This window comes from Macaca mulatta, chromosome 18 (assembly GCF_049350105.2).
Source record: "Macaca mulatta isolate MMU2019108-1 chromosome 18, T2T-MMU8v2.0, whole genome shotgun sequence".
NCBI lineage: Eukaryota > Metazoa > Chordata > Mammalia > Primates > Cercopithecidae > Macaca > Macaca mulatta.
In genome coordinates, this window is record NC_133423.1 from 67,163,020 (window position 1) to 67,180,157 (window position 17,138).

Below are 17,138 nucleotides of genomic sequence, written 5' to 3' on the forward strand. Positions count from 1 at the left end.
TTGTGAAACTCTCATTTTTTCTTGATCCTAGCTGATCCTAGCTACATGTAATATCTAGCAGTACCCTTCTAACATTTAATAATCCATTTTCTGGCCTATGGTATTCGAATTTCAGTTATTGAAGAAATCCTGGTTGTCTTTCATTACACAAGACATAATTATTATTGTGTTTTCTGTCTTCTTTCATGTGCTTACTTTTTAATATTTTTTTGCTGAAAGCAATAAGGTCTGTATCAATAAGAACCCCATAAAAGATTTTGGTCTTCAGAATTGCCTTTTTATATAAAAACAAGCAAAATGCAGAGGGAATTTTTTATTAAATATTAGACATCTGGGTTGACTGCATTAATTTTAAATCATTCCTGTAATATTTCCTCTTTTCATTTGGTTCTTCAGATGCTCACATAATATGCAAATCATTTTAGAATGAATACAAAAGAAACATTAAATATATTAAAATCTGCATTTTAATAAAATTGTCAATGTGTAATATATACCTTGCTTCTAAGGAAGAATGATAAAAAGTAATAAAAGGGTAATTTAGACATAGAACTATTTAATATCCTCTTATATTTTACAACTCAACAAAAAGTAAATGCAGAATAACTGCTTTGGGCTCAGATTTGAAAATGTCTCGCTCAAATATTCTCTCTTTCATTTCTTTTTTTTCTTGAAAGGTTCAAGAGGGTCCAACTCTGTGTGCTGGTTGAAATGGTATGGTAAACTCACTCTTGAATCTCAACATGTCAGATGAAATGTGTCATTGCTTCTTGTTGCAGATGGAGTGGATGTTGAAGATGATCCGACTTGCTCTTGGCCAGCTTCCTCACCTTCCAGCAAGGATCAGACTTCCCCTAGCCATGGAGAAGGTTGCGATTTTGGAGAGGAAGAAGGTGGCCCTGGGCTTCCATACCCATGTCAATTCTGTGACAAGTCGTTTAGCCGCCTCAGCTACCTAAAGCACCATGAGCAGAGTCACAGCGACAAACTGCCTTTCAAATGCACCTACTGCAGTAGGCTGTTCAAACACAAGCGCAGCCGAGATCGCCACATAAAACTCCACACCGGGGACAAGAAGTACCACTGCAGTGAATGTGATGCTGCGTTTTCCAGAAGTGATCACTTGAAGATCCACTTAAAGACTCACACTTCCAACAAGCCATATAAATGTGCCATTTGTCGCCGTGGGTTTCTGTCCTCTAGTTCCTTACACGGACACATGCAGGTTCACGAGAGGAACAAGGACGGCTCCCAGTCTGGTTCCAGGATGGAGGACTGGAAGATGAAGGACACTCAGAAGTGCAGTCAGTGTGAGGAAGGCTTTGACTTCCCAGAAGACCTCCAAAAACACATTGCAGAGTGCCACCCCGAATGCTCCCCAAACGAGGACCGAGCGGCCCTCCAGTGTGTCTACTGCCACGAGCTCTTCGTAGAGGAGACCTCCCTCATGAACCACATGGAGCAGGTGCATGGCGGGGAGAAGAAGAACTCATGCAGCATTTGTTCTGAGAGTTTCCACACAGTTGAGGAACTGTACAGCCACATGGACAGTCACCAGCAACCGGAGTCGTGCAATCACAGCAACAGCCCTTCCCTGGTCACGGTGGGCTACACCTCCGTGTCCAGTACGACTCCAGATTCCAACCTCTCAGTGGACAGCTCAACCATGGTGGAAGCTGCCCCGCCAATCCCAAAGAGTCGAGGGAGGAAGAGGGCCGCTCAGCAAACCCCTGACATGACTGGTCCCTCGAGTAAACAAGCAAAAGTTACCTACAGCTGTATTTACTGCAACAAGCAATTATTTTCAAGTCTTGCAGTTCTGCAGATTCACCTGAAAACTATGCACTTAGATAAGCCAGAACAGGCCCATATTTGTCAGTATTGCTTGGAGGTCCTGCCCTCACTCTATAACCTAAATGAACATCTTAAGCAAGTGCATGAAGCTCAGGACCCAGGTCTGATTGTTTCTGCCATGCCTGCCATTGTCTACCAGTGTAACTTCTGTTCCGAAGTTGTCAACGACCTCAACACTCTTCAGGAACACATCCGATGTTCTCATGGATTTGCAAATCCCGCAGCTAAAGATAGTAATGCATTCTTTTGTCCCCATTGCTATATGGGTTTTCTCACTGACTCTTCCCTCGAAGAGCATATTAGACAGGTTCATTGTGACCTCAGTGGCTCCCGATTTGGGTCTCCAGTGCTTGGGACTCCCAAAGAACCAGTAGTAGAAGTCTATTCTTGTTCCTATTGTACTAATTCACCAATATTCAACAGCGTTCTTAAGCTGAACAAACATATCAAAGAGAATCATAAAAACATTCCCTTGGCCCTGAATTATATCCACAACGGGAAGAAATCCAGGGCCTTAAGCCCCCTATCTCCTGTGGCCATAGAGCAGACATCTCTTAAGATGATGCAGGCAGTAGGAGGTGCACCTGCACGTCCAGCTGGAGAATATATCTGTAATCAGTGTGGTGCTAAGTACACATCCCTAGACAGCTTTCAGACTCACCTAAAAACTCATCTCGACACTGTGCTTCCAAAATTGACCTGTCCTCAGTGCAACAAGGAATTCCCCAACCAAGAATCCTTGCTGAAGCATGTTACCATTCACTTTATGATCACCTCAACGTATTACATCTGTGAAAGTTGTGACAAGCAATTCACATCAGTGGATGACCTTCAGAAACACCTGCTGGACATGCACACCTTTGTCTTCTTTCGCTGCACCCTCTGTCAGGAAGTTTTTGACTCAAAAGTCTCCATCCAGCTCCACTTGGCTGTGAAGCACAGTAACGAAAAGAAAGTCTATAGGTGCACATCTTGCAACTGGGACTTCCGCAATGAGACTGACTTGCAGCTCCATGTGAAACACAACCACCTGGAAAACCAAGGGAAAGTGCATAAGTGCATTTTCTGCGGTGAGTCCTTTGGCACCGAGGTGGAGCTGCAATGCCACATCACCACTCACAGTAAGAAGTACAACTGCAAGTTCTGTAGCAAAGCCTTCCATGCGATCATTTTGTTGGAAAAACACTTGCGAGAAAAACATTGTGTGTTCGAAACCAAGACACCCAACTGTGGAACAAATGGAGCTTCTGAGCAAGTGCAGAAAGAGGAAGTGGAGCTGCAGACTTTGCTGACCAACAGCCAGGAGTCCCACAACAGTCACGATGGGAGCGAAGAAGACGTCGACACCTCTGAGCCTATGTACGGCTGCGACATTTGTGGGGCAGCCTACACTATGGAAACTTTGCTGCAGAATCACCAGCTCCGAGACCACAACATCAGACCTGGAGAAAGTGCCATCGTGAAAAAGAAAGCTGAGCTCATTAAAGGGAATTACAAGTGCAACGTGTGCTCTCGAACCTTCTTCTCCGAAAATGGCCTCCGTGAACATATGCAGACCCACCTAGGCCCTGTCAAACACTACATGTGCCCTATTTGCGGAGAGCGGTTTCCCTCCCTTTTAACTCTTACTGAACACAAAGTCACGCATAGTAAGAGTCTCGATACTGGAAACTGCCGGATTTGCAAGATGCCTCTCCAGAGTGAAGAGGAGTTTTTAGAGCATTGCCAAATGCACCCTGACTTGAGGAATTCCCTGACGGGCTTTCGCTGCGTGGTGTGCATGCAGACAGTGACCTCCACCTTGGAACTCAAAATCCATGGGACATTCCACATGCAAAAGACAGGGAATGGGTCTGCAGTTCAGACCACAGGGCGTGGCCAGCACGTCCAAAAACTGTACAAGTGCGCATCTTGCCTCAAAGAATTCCGTTCCAAGCAAGATCTGGTGAAACTTGACATCAATGGCCTGCCATATGGTCTGTGTGCTGGCTGCGTGAATCTCAGTAAGAGCGCCAGCCCAGGCATTAACGTCCCTCCCGGCACGAATAGACCAGGCTTGGGCCAGAATGAGAATCTGAGTGCCATCGAGGGGAAAGGCAAGGTGGGGGGACTGAAGACGCGCTGCTCTAGCTGCAACGTTAAGTTTGAGTCTGAAAGTGAACTCCAGAACCACATCCAAACCGTCCACCGAGAGCTTGTGCCAGACAGCAACAGCACACAGTTGAAAACGCCCCAAGTATCACCAATGCCCAGAATCAGTCCCTCCCAGTCGGATGAGGTAACTCGCCTTTTTTAATGTTTGCTATTTAACCTCCTCAAGAAATGGTCCCTACTTTATGTTTACACTCTCCACAGCTTTATTTATTGTCATGGGCCAAAAGATGCTTAGATTGAAATGCAATGGTTTTTTTCCCCCATAGCCATTAGCTAGCAATTACTTGCTTCTTGATAAGCAGCATTTTGGCTTGAATGGTGCAAAATAGGACTAATTCCAGTCTCCCTAGGATATTGTCTTCTCTATGACTGAAGAGACCAGCGCTCATGCCAACACTACTGAGATCTGGAATCTCAGCATAGCTTCACCGTGAGTTGAAATCCCCAGCTATGACTTGTGTGTATGGCAGAGAGATAATGACACAAAAGTAAGATGCTATGAGCCAACATGCTGGCTTAGAGTAAATTAAAAAGAATATATATATTTGGGTATAACAAATTGGGTCGAGGTGGCTTTTTAATACCATGTTGTCAACACTCACTGTTTCTCTTTGTCTTCTGGGCAGTGAGGGAAATACTTCCTCACAACAGGATTTTTAAAAAGCCCCTACCCTACATTTATTAAGCACCACATGCCCATTATTCTGTTTAAAGACACTGTGCCTGAGTTTGAGATCTACCCTCTGGGTGTCAAAATTAATATTTGTGGGTTTTTTTTCTCCTTAGTTTCAGAGTAGTTTTCTGCTTTCTTTGCCACGATGACAAGAAACAAGTTCATTTGCAATGAAATCATTTCATAAGTCACCATTTCTTAGAAGCTGAGCAGAGGATGGCTCATTGTAATATTTCTTTATACTTTATCACCTGGTTTCTAATAGCTCTTTCCACTTCCCTACCTGCCCCTATCTGGAGCTCCATCCAAATGAAAACCCCAGGGAGATCCTTCTCCCTTCAGTTTGGGGTTAGTGCATTTCCCTTATCTTGTCTCTGCACTCACACCCTGGTGGAGGCCCCCCTGTGGCTCCCTGCAGATAGCCATCAGTCAGCTGGCAGGGGAGAGCTGAGAAGACTGAGACAGAGCCTGGCCTCACAAAATGTGGCATCTGTGTGGCAGGCAAACTCCCAAACTTTGAAGCCACTTTCCCCCTTCTCCCCTGCCCAAATAAGTCTACACTTTTCACTCATTTAAATACATGAAATCCTTTCAAACTGCTGAGGACAGCTGGAAGAACGTAGCTTTGATGATGGCTCATAGCTCATGGGTTGGATCAAATTGTTTCTTTTGAAACAAATATTAGTAGTTAAAAGCATATGAAATGAGGGTTTTCCAAGTTTTTACTTTGAAATTTTTTAAACTATAGAAAAGTTAAAGGACCAACACAGCGAACACGTATGTGTGCCTGTGTTTGGGTATCCCAGATCCTCCAGATAAGAATGTTTTGTTGCGTTTTCTCTCTCTCTGCACCCCTTTTTAAAATCAACTTGAGCCACATGAAAGAAGGTTGCAGGTATCATGCCATCTCCTAAGAATAAGTGTATTTTTTTTTGTTCAATTACGACATCATTAGCTAAAGCAATTCACTAAATTAAAAAAGGAAATTAAGTAATCCCATAATACCGTCTGTAAGAGGTTCATATTTAAATTTTCTCCGTTGTCCCCAAAATGTCTCATGTTTTTAAATGTTTGTGAATGAGAATTCTTAAAACATTAAGGCAGAAAATTACTCTTCTCCTTTGTTTTTATTTTGTAATGCTTAACATATGCCTACAAGAGATTGATATTCATGTTTAATTTACAAAGCGTATAAAGGTGATTTTAAATGACTGCATTAGTCTGTGTGTCTGTGTGTGTGTTTGTGGTGTTGGCTTGTGCATTTTAAATGCAGCATAGCTGGATTCTCTTGTTTCTTAGTAGATTGTTTATGAAAGGGCATATGCCTGTGTCTTCTTATCTGTTCATGGTTTGTTTTTTCTGATATTTATAAATTGGTATGTATTGTAATAGCGTCTAAGAGGAAATATTTCAGAAACAAATGAGGATATAAAAATAGTATTTACACATTAAGTTGGTTAGAGTTACTCGATGAGAATTTATCATTAAGGCTCGAATGACACCTAAAATCTTAGTGATATTTAGAAAGCCTATCTTTATCCTGCACTTACATAAGATAATACTTCAAATATTTTAAAAAATACTTTAAGTTTTACAATTGCATTTTTAAAGCACCTAATGACTAAGGGTCAAAAATGACTATACAGTCGAGTACCTCCCTATGAAACCTGATTAATAAGAGCCTAGAGTGATATGCTTAATTGACCAGATATTAGGATTTAGTTTCAAATATTTCTTTGTGCCTCAGAAGTTCACTATTTGTTCAACATTTTAATCATCATTACTATCACCATTTTTAAACTCATACTATTTGTTATAAAATTTTATGTGATACCTTCGTACCATATTGGGCTGGGCACGGTGGCTCAAGCCTGTAATCCCAGCACTTTGGGAGGCCGAGACGGGCGGATCACGAGGTCAGGAGATCGAGACCATCCTGGCTGACACGGTGAAACCCCGTCTCTACTAAAAAATACAAAAACTTAGCCGGGCGAGGTGGCGGGCGCCTGTAGTCCCAGCTACTCGGGAGGCTGAGGCAGGAGAATGGCGTAAACCCGGGAGGCAGAGCTTGCAGTGAGCTGAGATCTGGCCACTGCACTCCAGCCTGGGCGACAGAGTGAGACTCCGTCTCAAAAAAAAAAAAAAAAAAAAAAAAAAAAAAAAAAAAAAATGTACCATATTATTTAGACTAATATAGAAAATTAAAGGTACAAAAAGTTCTACAAAAAGAAGCCTAAAAATAATGTGTCAGCAAGAAAAATACAAAATAAATACTCATTTGTTCACATTCTTTGTTAGCCAAGTTAAATTACTATAAGTTCTCATTTTGAGGAGTTTGTGCATTTTTTCCAGATTAGGTAAAATGAAATGTTATTATATAAGTCTTTGTCAAAAGACCGGTATATCATATAGGAATAAATTTTATCACAAAAAGAAATGTGACATATATGTCTATTGACTTAGATGCCCTGGGTAGGAATTGAAGGACTTAGCAACATAGGTGGTATTCTCATCTCTTTTTCTTGCTGAGGCTTGAGACTCCAGAACTGAAAAGAAAATCACAGGAGATAATAAAATCTGGATACACAGGTGTGGTCAAGAACAAGGTTAGATTTTTCTGGACCATGACTTAGAATCACATAGAATATTGGTAAACATTTATATACATCTTTCAAAGACTAAAAAGAATATTATTTGATTGAGACTAGGATACGTAATTAAAAGGGATTTAAACTTAAATATAAATCTGGGAAGGATAAGTACTGTATAAAACCCTGCAATCCAAAAAATGGATGAAAGACAAGGCATGCAACACTAAAAGAAGGATAATAGTTGGTAGCCGTTATGTAATGGAGAGATTTGAAATTGAAGACAGATCTGAGTTTGAATCCCGTTTCTTTTGCCTAATGCTTTCTGAATTTGTGAAAAATGTTTTCTTTTTATTATTATTATTATTATTATTATACTTTAAGTTCTAGGGTACATGTGCATAACGTGCAGGTTTGTCACATATGTATACTTGTGCCATGTTGGTGTGCTGCACCCATCAACTCGTCAGCACCCATCAACTCGTCCTTTACATCAGGTATAACTCCCAGTGCCATCCCTCCCCCCTCCCCCCTCCCCATAATAGGCCCCGGTGTGTGATGTTCTCCTTCCCGAGTCCAAATGATCTCATTGTTCAGTTCCCACCTATGAGTGAGAACATGCGGTGTTTGGTTTTCTGTTCTTGAGATAGTTTGAAAAATGTTTTCTTTGTGCCAGAATCCTCAGATTATTAATCTAAATTTGCAATGAAGATTTTGTTTTGAATAAAATATTTTGAGAACCTATTCATTTTTCTTTGCTCCTCAAAGGTTGAGTGTGATACAAATTTACACGTAACCTACAATAAATGATTCCAGAGATGGTAAGATTAATTGGGGACCGGAAGAACACTGGCCCTCTAGCTTTTTCCACACATGAAGCACCTTGCAGTTATTGACATTTACTATATGTTGAATAAATGTTGATTCTTCTGGAGTTCGTGGGCATTGTCTACTCAGGGGATGCGCCATCTGGACCTCAGAATGTTGTCTCATAAGTTCTACAGTAGATTTTGGAAACACATGTTCTTCTGCCTCCTTTTTCTGGTGTGCTTCATAGTCAAGTTTCTCTGAGCAACTATTTACTCACATTTCAATTCACACTGTCCCCAGCAGTCCTTTGAAATTGCTCTTGCCAGCATTACCATTATCCTCATGATCTCCATGTTGCGAGATATGCATAGGGTGCCACAGAATCAAAACGGAAGGAACAGTGTAGACCATCTGACTCAGCCACTTTATTTTACAGACAAGGAAACAGGGCCCGGTAAATAGAGAATTGTCTAAGATTGCACAGCCAGTAAGTGGTAGGCAAGGGGTAAGAGTCCAGGTCCTAACTCTAGGTTCAGGGTTGTCTTTCCACAATCGCATGGCACTTTCCTCTAGCTGCAGTTGAATCCCCGTCTTTTCTACAGCATCCTCTCGGTACTCCTGTCTTCTTTCTCTTCTCCTTCAGTTACCTCACCCATTGCACAGGATCTTCTGCGTATTTGTCACTTTATTGCAACTGACCCCAAGGGCTCTTCTGGCCTGATTGACCAATGCAATGTACTTAGAGGAAAAAAAAGATAGTGTATGTTAGTTATTATTGTCTCTAAGCACTTGTCACTGTTGGCCAGTCCACTTTTATGGGACCTCTGTCTTCCTGACTTCCTGGTTGCCTCTGTGAACGCCCTGTGGCCTCTCCTTCTTTTGCTAGCCCCTTCCTGTAGGTTTGTTTCCCTTCATTGCTCTCACTCTGCATATCCCCTCCATGGGGATTCACTCCCAGAGCTTGAACAACCGCCTTTTACTGACTGCTCTCCAAATAGTGTCTCCAAGGGACAGGAGGGGACTTTTGGAGGCTAATGGGAACACTCTTTATGTTGATGCCTGTGGTGGTTACGTGACTGCATGCATTTATCAGTACTCACCAGATTTAAAATTGGTTTATTATTATTATTATTATTTTTTTCTTTTTTTTTGAGACGGAGTCTCACTCTGTCGCCCAGGCTGGAGCGCAGTGGCCGGATCACAGCTCACTGCAAACTCCGCCTCCCGGGTTTACGCCATTTTCCTGCCTCAGCCTCCCGAGTAGCTGGGACCACAGATGCCCGCCACCTTGCCTGGCTAGTTTTTTGTATTTTTTAGTAGAGACAGGGTTTCACTGTGTTAGCCAGGATGGTCTCAATCTCCTGACCTCGTGATCCGCCCGTCTCAGCCTCCCAAAGTGCTGGGATTACAGGCTTGATAAAATTGGTTTATTATTTTTATGGGGATTTTATGGGGATTACACCTCAATGAAGCTAATTTTATTTTATTTTATTATTTATTTGTTTGAGACAGGGTCTCACTCTATCATCTAGGCTGTAGTGCAGTGGTCCGACCATGGCTCACTGCAGCCTCGACCTCCCAGGCTCAGGTGATCTTCCTACCTCAGCCTCCTGGGTAGCAGGGACTACAGGCTCATGCCACCATGCCTGGCTAATTTTTTGTATTTTTTGTAGAGACAAGCTTGCCTTGAGGAGTCCAAGATCAGCTTGTCATGTTGCCTAAGCTGTTCTTGAGCTCCTGGGCTCAAGCAATCCACCTGCCTCAGCCTCCCAAAGTGCTGGGATTACAGATGTGAGCCACTGTGCCCAGGCTGAAGCTAATTTTAAAAAGTAATGATATCTCCAACTCACTTCTTTGCACTGAGCTTCAGACTCATATAAACAGCTGCCTGCTACACGTCTCCACTCACATGTTCCCTTGAACTTCAAACTCAGTGGGTCCCAAATTGAGCTCAGCACCTTTCCTCTAAACCTGCATTTTTTTCTTATGTTTCTATTTCACCTATAGATCCATTGATCTTCTCAGTCACTTCCTTTCTACTCCGCATCGTTTGGTCATCAGGCCATCTTGACTGCAGCTCATGAGTACAGTTGACTCTTGAACATTCCTGGAAATAGAGGCACTGACCCCTCACTCGGTCAAAAATCTGCATATAACTTTGACTTCCTCCAAAGTTAACTACTAATAGCCTACTTCCTGATAACATAAACAGTCAGCTAACACATACTTTGTTAGTTATATGTCTTGCATACTGTATTCTTACAATAAAGTAAACCAGAGAAAAGAAAATACTATAAAGAAAGTCATAAGGAACAGAAAATCTGTTCATTAAGTGGAAGTGGAACATCATTAAGGCCTTCATCTTCATTGTCTTCACGTTGCGTAGGCTGCGGAAGAGGAAGAAGAGAGTTTGGTCTTGCTGTTTTAGGGGTGGCAGAGGCAGAAAACATACATATAAGTGGACCCACGCAGTTCAAACCTGTGTTCTTTGAGTGTCAGCTATTTTTCTTTTCTTTTTTTTGAGATGGAATGTCACTCTTGTTGCCCAGGCTGGAGTGCAATGGTGTGATCTTGGCTCACCGCAACCTCCGCCTCTCAGGTTCAAGTGATTCTCCTGCCTCAGCTTCCTGAGTAGCTGGGATTACAGGCATGCACCACCATGCTTGGCTAATTTTTTTTTTTTTTTTGCATTTTTAGTAGAGATGGGTTTTTTTTTCTCTGAGACAGGGTTTCACTCTGTGGCCCAGGCTTTAGTACAGTGGTGGGATCATGGCTCACTGCAGCCTCAACCTCCTGAGCAATCCTCCTGGCTCAGCCTTCTGAGTAGCTGGAACTATACAGGTATGCACCACATGTCCAGCTAATGTTTTTTTTTTTTTTTTTAGTGGGCTCGAGGTCTCATTATGTTGGCCAGGCTGGGCTCAAGTGATTCTCATGCCTTGGTCTCCCAAAGTGCTGGGATTACAGACATGAGTCACTGCACCCAGCCAACTGTTTTTCTTGAATCAACTCCTCCCACCATCACCTTACCACATTTTAAGTTCAATCTCTGATCCTCTTTTCCTAAACAACTGAAGCAGCCTCATTTTGTCTTTCTGACTTGAGTCTCATCATTTTCAAATCCATCTCCACACCACTGCCAGAACCATCCATCTAAAACACAAATCTGTCTAGCATGTCCCTTCCTATTTGGAGCATTGTTAGTGTTCTGGACCTCCATCCCCATAGGATGATATAATAATCCTTTTATTGTAAAATACAGGACCCTTCAGGTTTCGGCTTCCCCTTCTTTTCCCTGCCCTCTCCTTGTTCTATAATGGGAAGCACTTTAATTAACCACACATAGCATATTGCCTCTGTGTCTTACTGAGGCTGTCCTGTTCCTTCTCCCCGAGTAACCTCTCTCCTCTTGACTGTCTTGCACCTTGCAGAAGGCTGTCCAGCTTATCCCTTCTTTGGAGATCAACTGTTCTAGAAGGCTGCCTATGAGCCTGACTCTCCATCCCAAGCATCTCCCTATCCCCTCAATGCCCTGTGCAGATAATATGGAGTAAATATCCTGTGAAAATTGTTACACTGCTTTATGATTATCTATTACATTGTCTTTTCCTCTGATTAATTTCCTGGGGCAAGAACTTACTCAGTCTCATATTTTTGGTACCTCTGACAGTGCCAGGCCCATATTAGGCAAATGCCTCAATGCATGGGTGTCATGCCGGGGAGCTTAAATGTGCCTGGTGGCCCTCCCAAAATATCTTCTTATTTTTACAGGACAAATGACCACCTAGATTTTTCATCCAGGAAACCTTTGTCTGAAGTGTCATATGTATACACTAGACTCCTGGTTTTCTCTCCTGAAACGTTTGCCTCTTCCAGACTGCCATTGTTTTAGTAAAAGGAACCACTCTACATCCAATTACTCAAGCAAGAAACCTGTGAATCATTCAATGATTCCTCTTTTCCTCTCATTCTCCATGTTCAATCCTTCAGTGAATACTGTTGATTCCACCTCCAATAAGTATCTTCAAATATCTCATCCACTTCTGTATACCTCCAAAGCCATAATCTTCGTCTAGGCTGCAATTGTTTCTCTTCTGGATACCACAGTAGCTTCCTAACAGATCCTGTCCTTCATCTTCTGCCTGTTTCCAGTCCATTCTTCATGCTGCAGTTGGAAGCGTAGACTTGTAAATTAAATGAAGCCACTTAAAATTTTTTTGTGGCTTCCAACTTTCTCAAATGAACCCCAGTGCCGCACCTGCTTACAAGTCATGGGCTCTCTGGCTGTGGCAGGCTGTTCTCACTTCCTTCTAGTGACTCTTCCTTCTTGACTCTGCCCAGGTTCTGAACATGTGCTGCTTCCCTACTTTATCACCTGAGCTGCTCTTCCCAAGCAGCCTATCTGTTCTGCTGGCTCTTTCTCATCTGTCAGGTGGGCCTTCCTGAAAACCTTATCAAAGGTGGTCTCCCCCTTAGGATTTTCTTTTAAAAATGTCATTATTTGTTCACTTGGCCAGGCATGATGCCTCATGCCTATAATCCCAGCACTTTGGGAGGCTGAGGTGAGAGGATCATTGAGGCCTGGAGTTTGAGACCAACCTGGCCAACATAGCAAGATCCTGTCTCTACAGAAATGAAAAATTAATTGGGTGTAGTGGTGCACACCTGTAGTTCTAGATACTCAGGAGGCTGAAGTGGGAGGATTGCTTGAGCCCAGGAGCTCAAGGCTGCAGTGAGCAGTGATAGCATCATTGTACTCCAGCCTGGGTAACAGAGTGAGACCCTGTATCAAGAAAAAAAGTCCTTATTTCCTTCTTTTCCTTTCTCATCTCTGAATGCCCATCAACTTATCATAAGGGCTCAATAAATGTTAGTTGAGTAAATGAATACAGTGTAAGTCCTTCAGAGTAACAAAAAATAGGGTATGCTTCTTTTTCAGGTACATCTAGTTACTAATACATATGAATATAGGTCATTTTGCCTAAAACTATTTTAATAAAGTGAGGTTTGATCTAAAAATATTAAAATACATGAAAAGGTTTGAAGTTTGTAACAATCCAAAGTTCACTTTAATATGAAGATCTGTTTTAAGTGTCTTAGAATCAATATTTTTTTATGGTTCTTGTATGGAAGATGGAAATGTACGTGGTGACAATTCAGAACCTACTCAAGTCCCACAGTTCTGTTTTGTGGTGTTCTCTTCATCAAAATTTCCCTATGAGGCTGAAAAAAACAGATTGATAAAAAATATTTTAAAGTTTTCATTTCAAATTGCTGTTACTAAGTTTTGCTAAGTAAATATGCAAAGAGCAAAAACTAAATGGGTTAAGCTCCCTCTAAAGAGACAGTATTTAAAAAATTAAGTAGAAAATTTACAGGACCAAATAAATTGATAAGGTTCAAGATGTTCTTGAAAGACAGTGAGTTGCTCTGCCAAGTCCAATCTGTATTGTTGTTGTTATATTCAATATTTTTTTGCCATCTACAAAGTAATAGACCAGGGAGTCCACGGCCCTGGCACTAGTACCATGGGTTGGAATGTGGGAGCAGGTGCCTTGCATCCATGCTTTGTACCCAGTTCCGTGATCACTTCATATTGATCATTGCCCCCATTGTTGAATTTGCTGCATCTACCATTCCTAGATTTTCTGTACTTCTCCAGTTCTAGACCTTTTGTTGATATTTTTCATATGGTTACAATGACTTTTTAGAACTTAATGAAATTCAAAAATAGTAATGTTTTTGTATTTCAGATTGCTGATTGCACATAATAATATTTATCCTTTTGGTACTAGGCCAAAAGAGTTTGGAATCATCTTGTGTCATCATAGAACTCTGTCTAGGAGGAACATTTCACATTTTTGGCTGAGATTTTGTCAAGATGGAGATTAGTAAATATCTAGTCAAGATTATTTTAAATGATGAAAGAAAACTGAAAGCTATATTCTGGATCTCTGGATCTCTTATTACGGTGTTGCTCTACCTAGCACATGATGTAGATGTAGTTTTCTAGTACATGTACTTTGTATTTCTAGAAATTTAACAGCCTAATTATAAGAATCTTGCCAAAGGCTTTTAAAAAGCCTGAATAGCTGATTCCCCTTATTTATACTTTTAAAAACCTTTTAATGCCTTTTTACCTTTTAAATGTGCATGTTTCTAAAGATTCTATTTTTAACCTGCCTTTCTATTCTGAAATAGGAATTCCTATTTCCTATTACCTCATTATTATCCCATACAGATAAGCAAAATATGAAGTTTCAATTCTCAACCTCTGTTTAACTCCCAGTCTTAAATTTTCAGCTTCCTTTTTCACATTACCAGTTGAAGCTTCTGCTAGCCCTTTAATCAACTCCAACTATAATTTCGTTTTTCTCCCATTTTGGACAGTGTTTCATCTTTCTCCTGGTCATTCCTGCCTGAAACTTCGTTTCTGTTTCCTGTATGTTTCCTGTTCTCCTAACCTGTTAGGGCAGTCACTCCCCAGGAGCCATTGATTCTTCATTTGTAATTTCTCTTCTATCTGCATCTCCTGCATCCTTTCTCCAGGCCAAACTATATTAAATCTCAGCTGGTCTCCTTCAGTGCTTCCTATCATAAAGCTTATCTCAACAAACTTAAAACCTGAGAATCACACAAATCACGTTCTCTGACTATAATACAAATAAATTATAAATGAAAAAAATGTCTTAAAATCATGCATTTTAAAGTTTAAAACATGCATTGAACAAAGAAGGCATGAAAATAGAAATTAAAAATGCAAAAATTGAAGGATAAATACATTTCAAAAGTTTTGAGATATAACTAAATGCACCACTTAGAAGGGAAGTTGTTGGAAAATAAAAATATACATTAGAAAATAAAGAAAGCATACTATCACTGAGATATATCAACTTAAGACCTTAAGAATAGAACAACAAAATAAACCCATAAAAAGTAGAAAGCAAGCAAGCAATAAAGCGAAGAACAAAAGTAATGAAATAGAAAACAAAGAAACAACGAACAACAAGGAGGCCAATGAAGGAAAAAGTTAGTTTTCTGAAAAGACTGCCACAATTTACAAACTTCTGGTGAGATTAATCAGTAAAAAGAACCAGAGATAATATTAATAATGAAAAGGGGAGCCTTACTTTGTACTTGCAGAAGTTAAAAAGCTAATAGGAGAAACATTGTACGTATCAAAATGACTATAAAAAGAATGCAATAACTCTTTTTTTGAGATAATAAGGAGCAAAATGACTTTATTCAGGTAAAGTTTAAGGTTGGACAAAACTAATCTATGATGATCAAAGTCAGAGTAGTTACTTCTGGGATCCTGTCAACAGGTAAGGAAAAGCAAGGTGTTACCTGAATGCTGGAAGTGTTTCATATCTTCTCTATGTGTTGGTTACACCGGTGAGTAATATCTGAAATGTCACCAAGCAGTATGCATAAGATGACTACAGTTTACTATATATAATTTACTTCCCAATTAAAATTTTACAAAAAATGCCAAATGAAAATAGAAGAAAAAAGAATACTATGAGTAACTTTATGCTAATAGTAGAGAATTTAAGTTATAGTATATAGAAACCATCTTAGAATAATATGTTACCAAAAATGGCTCAAGAAAAAAAGAGAGAAGTGTAATAATTCAATAAACATTAAAGAATTTAATAAATTGTTGAAAATCTTTCCTGTAAACAAAATATTAGGCTCAGGTGGCTTTCAAAATGAGTCCCCCTAAACATGCACATAATTTCAAAACTGTGCCAGAAAATACAAAATGAGAAAATACTCTTGTTCATTTACTGAATCTGATATGATCCTGATATCAAAACCAGACAAAAATACTGAAAAAGAGAAATGTGGGTCAATTTTATTCATGATTTTGCATTTTAAAATTTTGAACAAAGTATTAGTAGCTAAATCTATGTATAAAAAAGAGAACATATTATAATTGAAATAGGTTTATCACAAGAATGCAAGGTGGGTTCAATTTCAGGAAATCAGTTAATTTAATTTACCACATTAATAGATTAAAAGAGATAAATTATATTTTTATCTCGAAAGTCAATGGAAAAACTGTATTTAACATACTTTCATGGTTAAAAAAGAACACTAAACCCAGAATAGGCAGGAATTCCCTTACCCTGATAAAAACGTTTTAAAATATTATCTTAACCAAACATTGTAAATAATAGTTATATATAACCATTATTTTATAATATAGTTATGTATTTTATAATATAATTATAATGTAACTATAATTATAATATATATGTTGTAATGTAACTATATTATTATACTTACAATATAATTTGTGGGGAAATTTTAATTAGTATTTTATAATTAAAATTACTATTAAGGCATGCTGGGTGATGTAGTCAATAAGCTAAGATAAAATCAAAATGAATTTGAGTATTAGAAAAAATTGAAAATATACAGATTATACTGTCATATACAGATAATATGTTTGCATGTAAAACAACGCCCAAAGAATCTAAACACAAATTATTACAATAAAACTTTGGCAAAGTTGCTGGGTACCAAATCAGCACATTTAAGTCAACTGGATTTTTATTCACTAGCAAAACCTAGAAAATACACATTTTAAAATAATCCCACTTATGATAGGCAGAAAAAATTAGGTACTTAGAAATCAATATTACAAAATATATAAGACATTTATGGAAAAAATGATAAAACATTGCTGAAATATTTTAAAAGACTTGAACAAATGATCAGATATAACTTGTTCATGGACAGGAAGACTCAGTACTGTAAGTCTGTCAATTATCTCTAAATTGATCTATAGATTTAGTGCTATTCCAATGAAAATTTCAATAGGTTTTAAAATATATGTTTATATACATATATAAACATATATACATATATACATTTATATACATATATACATTTATATACATACACACACACACACACACACACATATATATATATTTTTTTTTTTGAGACTAAGTCTCACTCTGTTTCCCAGTCTGGAGTGCAGTTGCGTGATCTTGGCTCATCACAACTTCCACCTCCTGAGTTCAAGTGATTCTCCTGCCTCAGCCTCC

At 39.5% G+C, this 17,138-nt stretch overlaps 1 protein-coding gene across 5 annotated transcripts in view; it reads left to right on the forward strand.

Moving 5' to 3' along the window:
- The window catches only part of ZNF521 (zinc finger protein 521), a 292,598-nt gene that overhangs the window by 124,098 nt on the left and 151,362 nt on the right, over positions 1 to 17,138 (forward strand). For all 5 annotated transcript variants that reach the window (XM_001097677.5, XM_015121703.3, XM_015121704.3 and 2 more), the window contains one exon: positions 780 to 4,132. In XM_001097677.5, the coding sequence (XP_001097677.3) occupies positions 780 to 4,132 (3,353 nt within the window). The remainder of the gene's footprint in view (positions 1 to 779; positions 4,133 to 17,138) is intronic.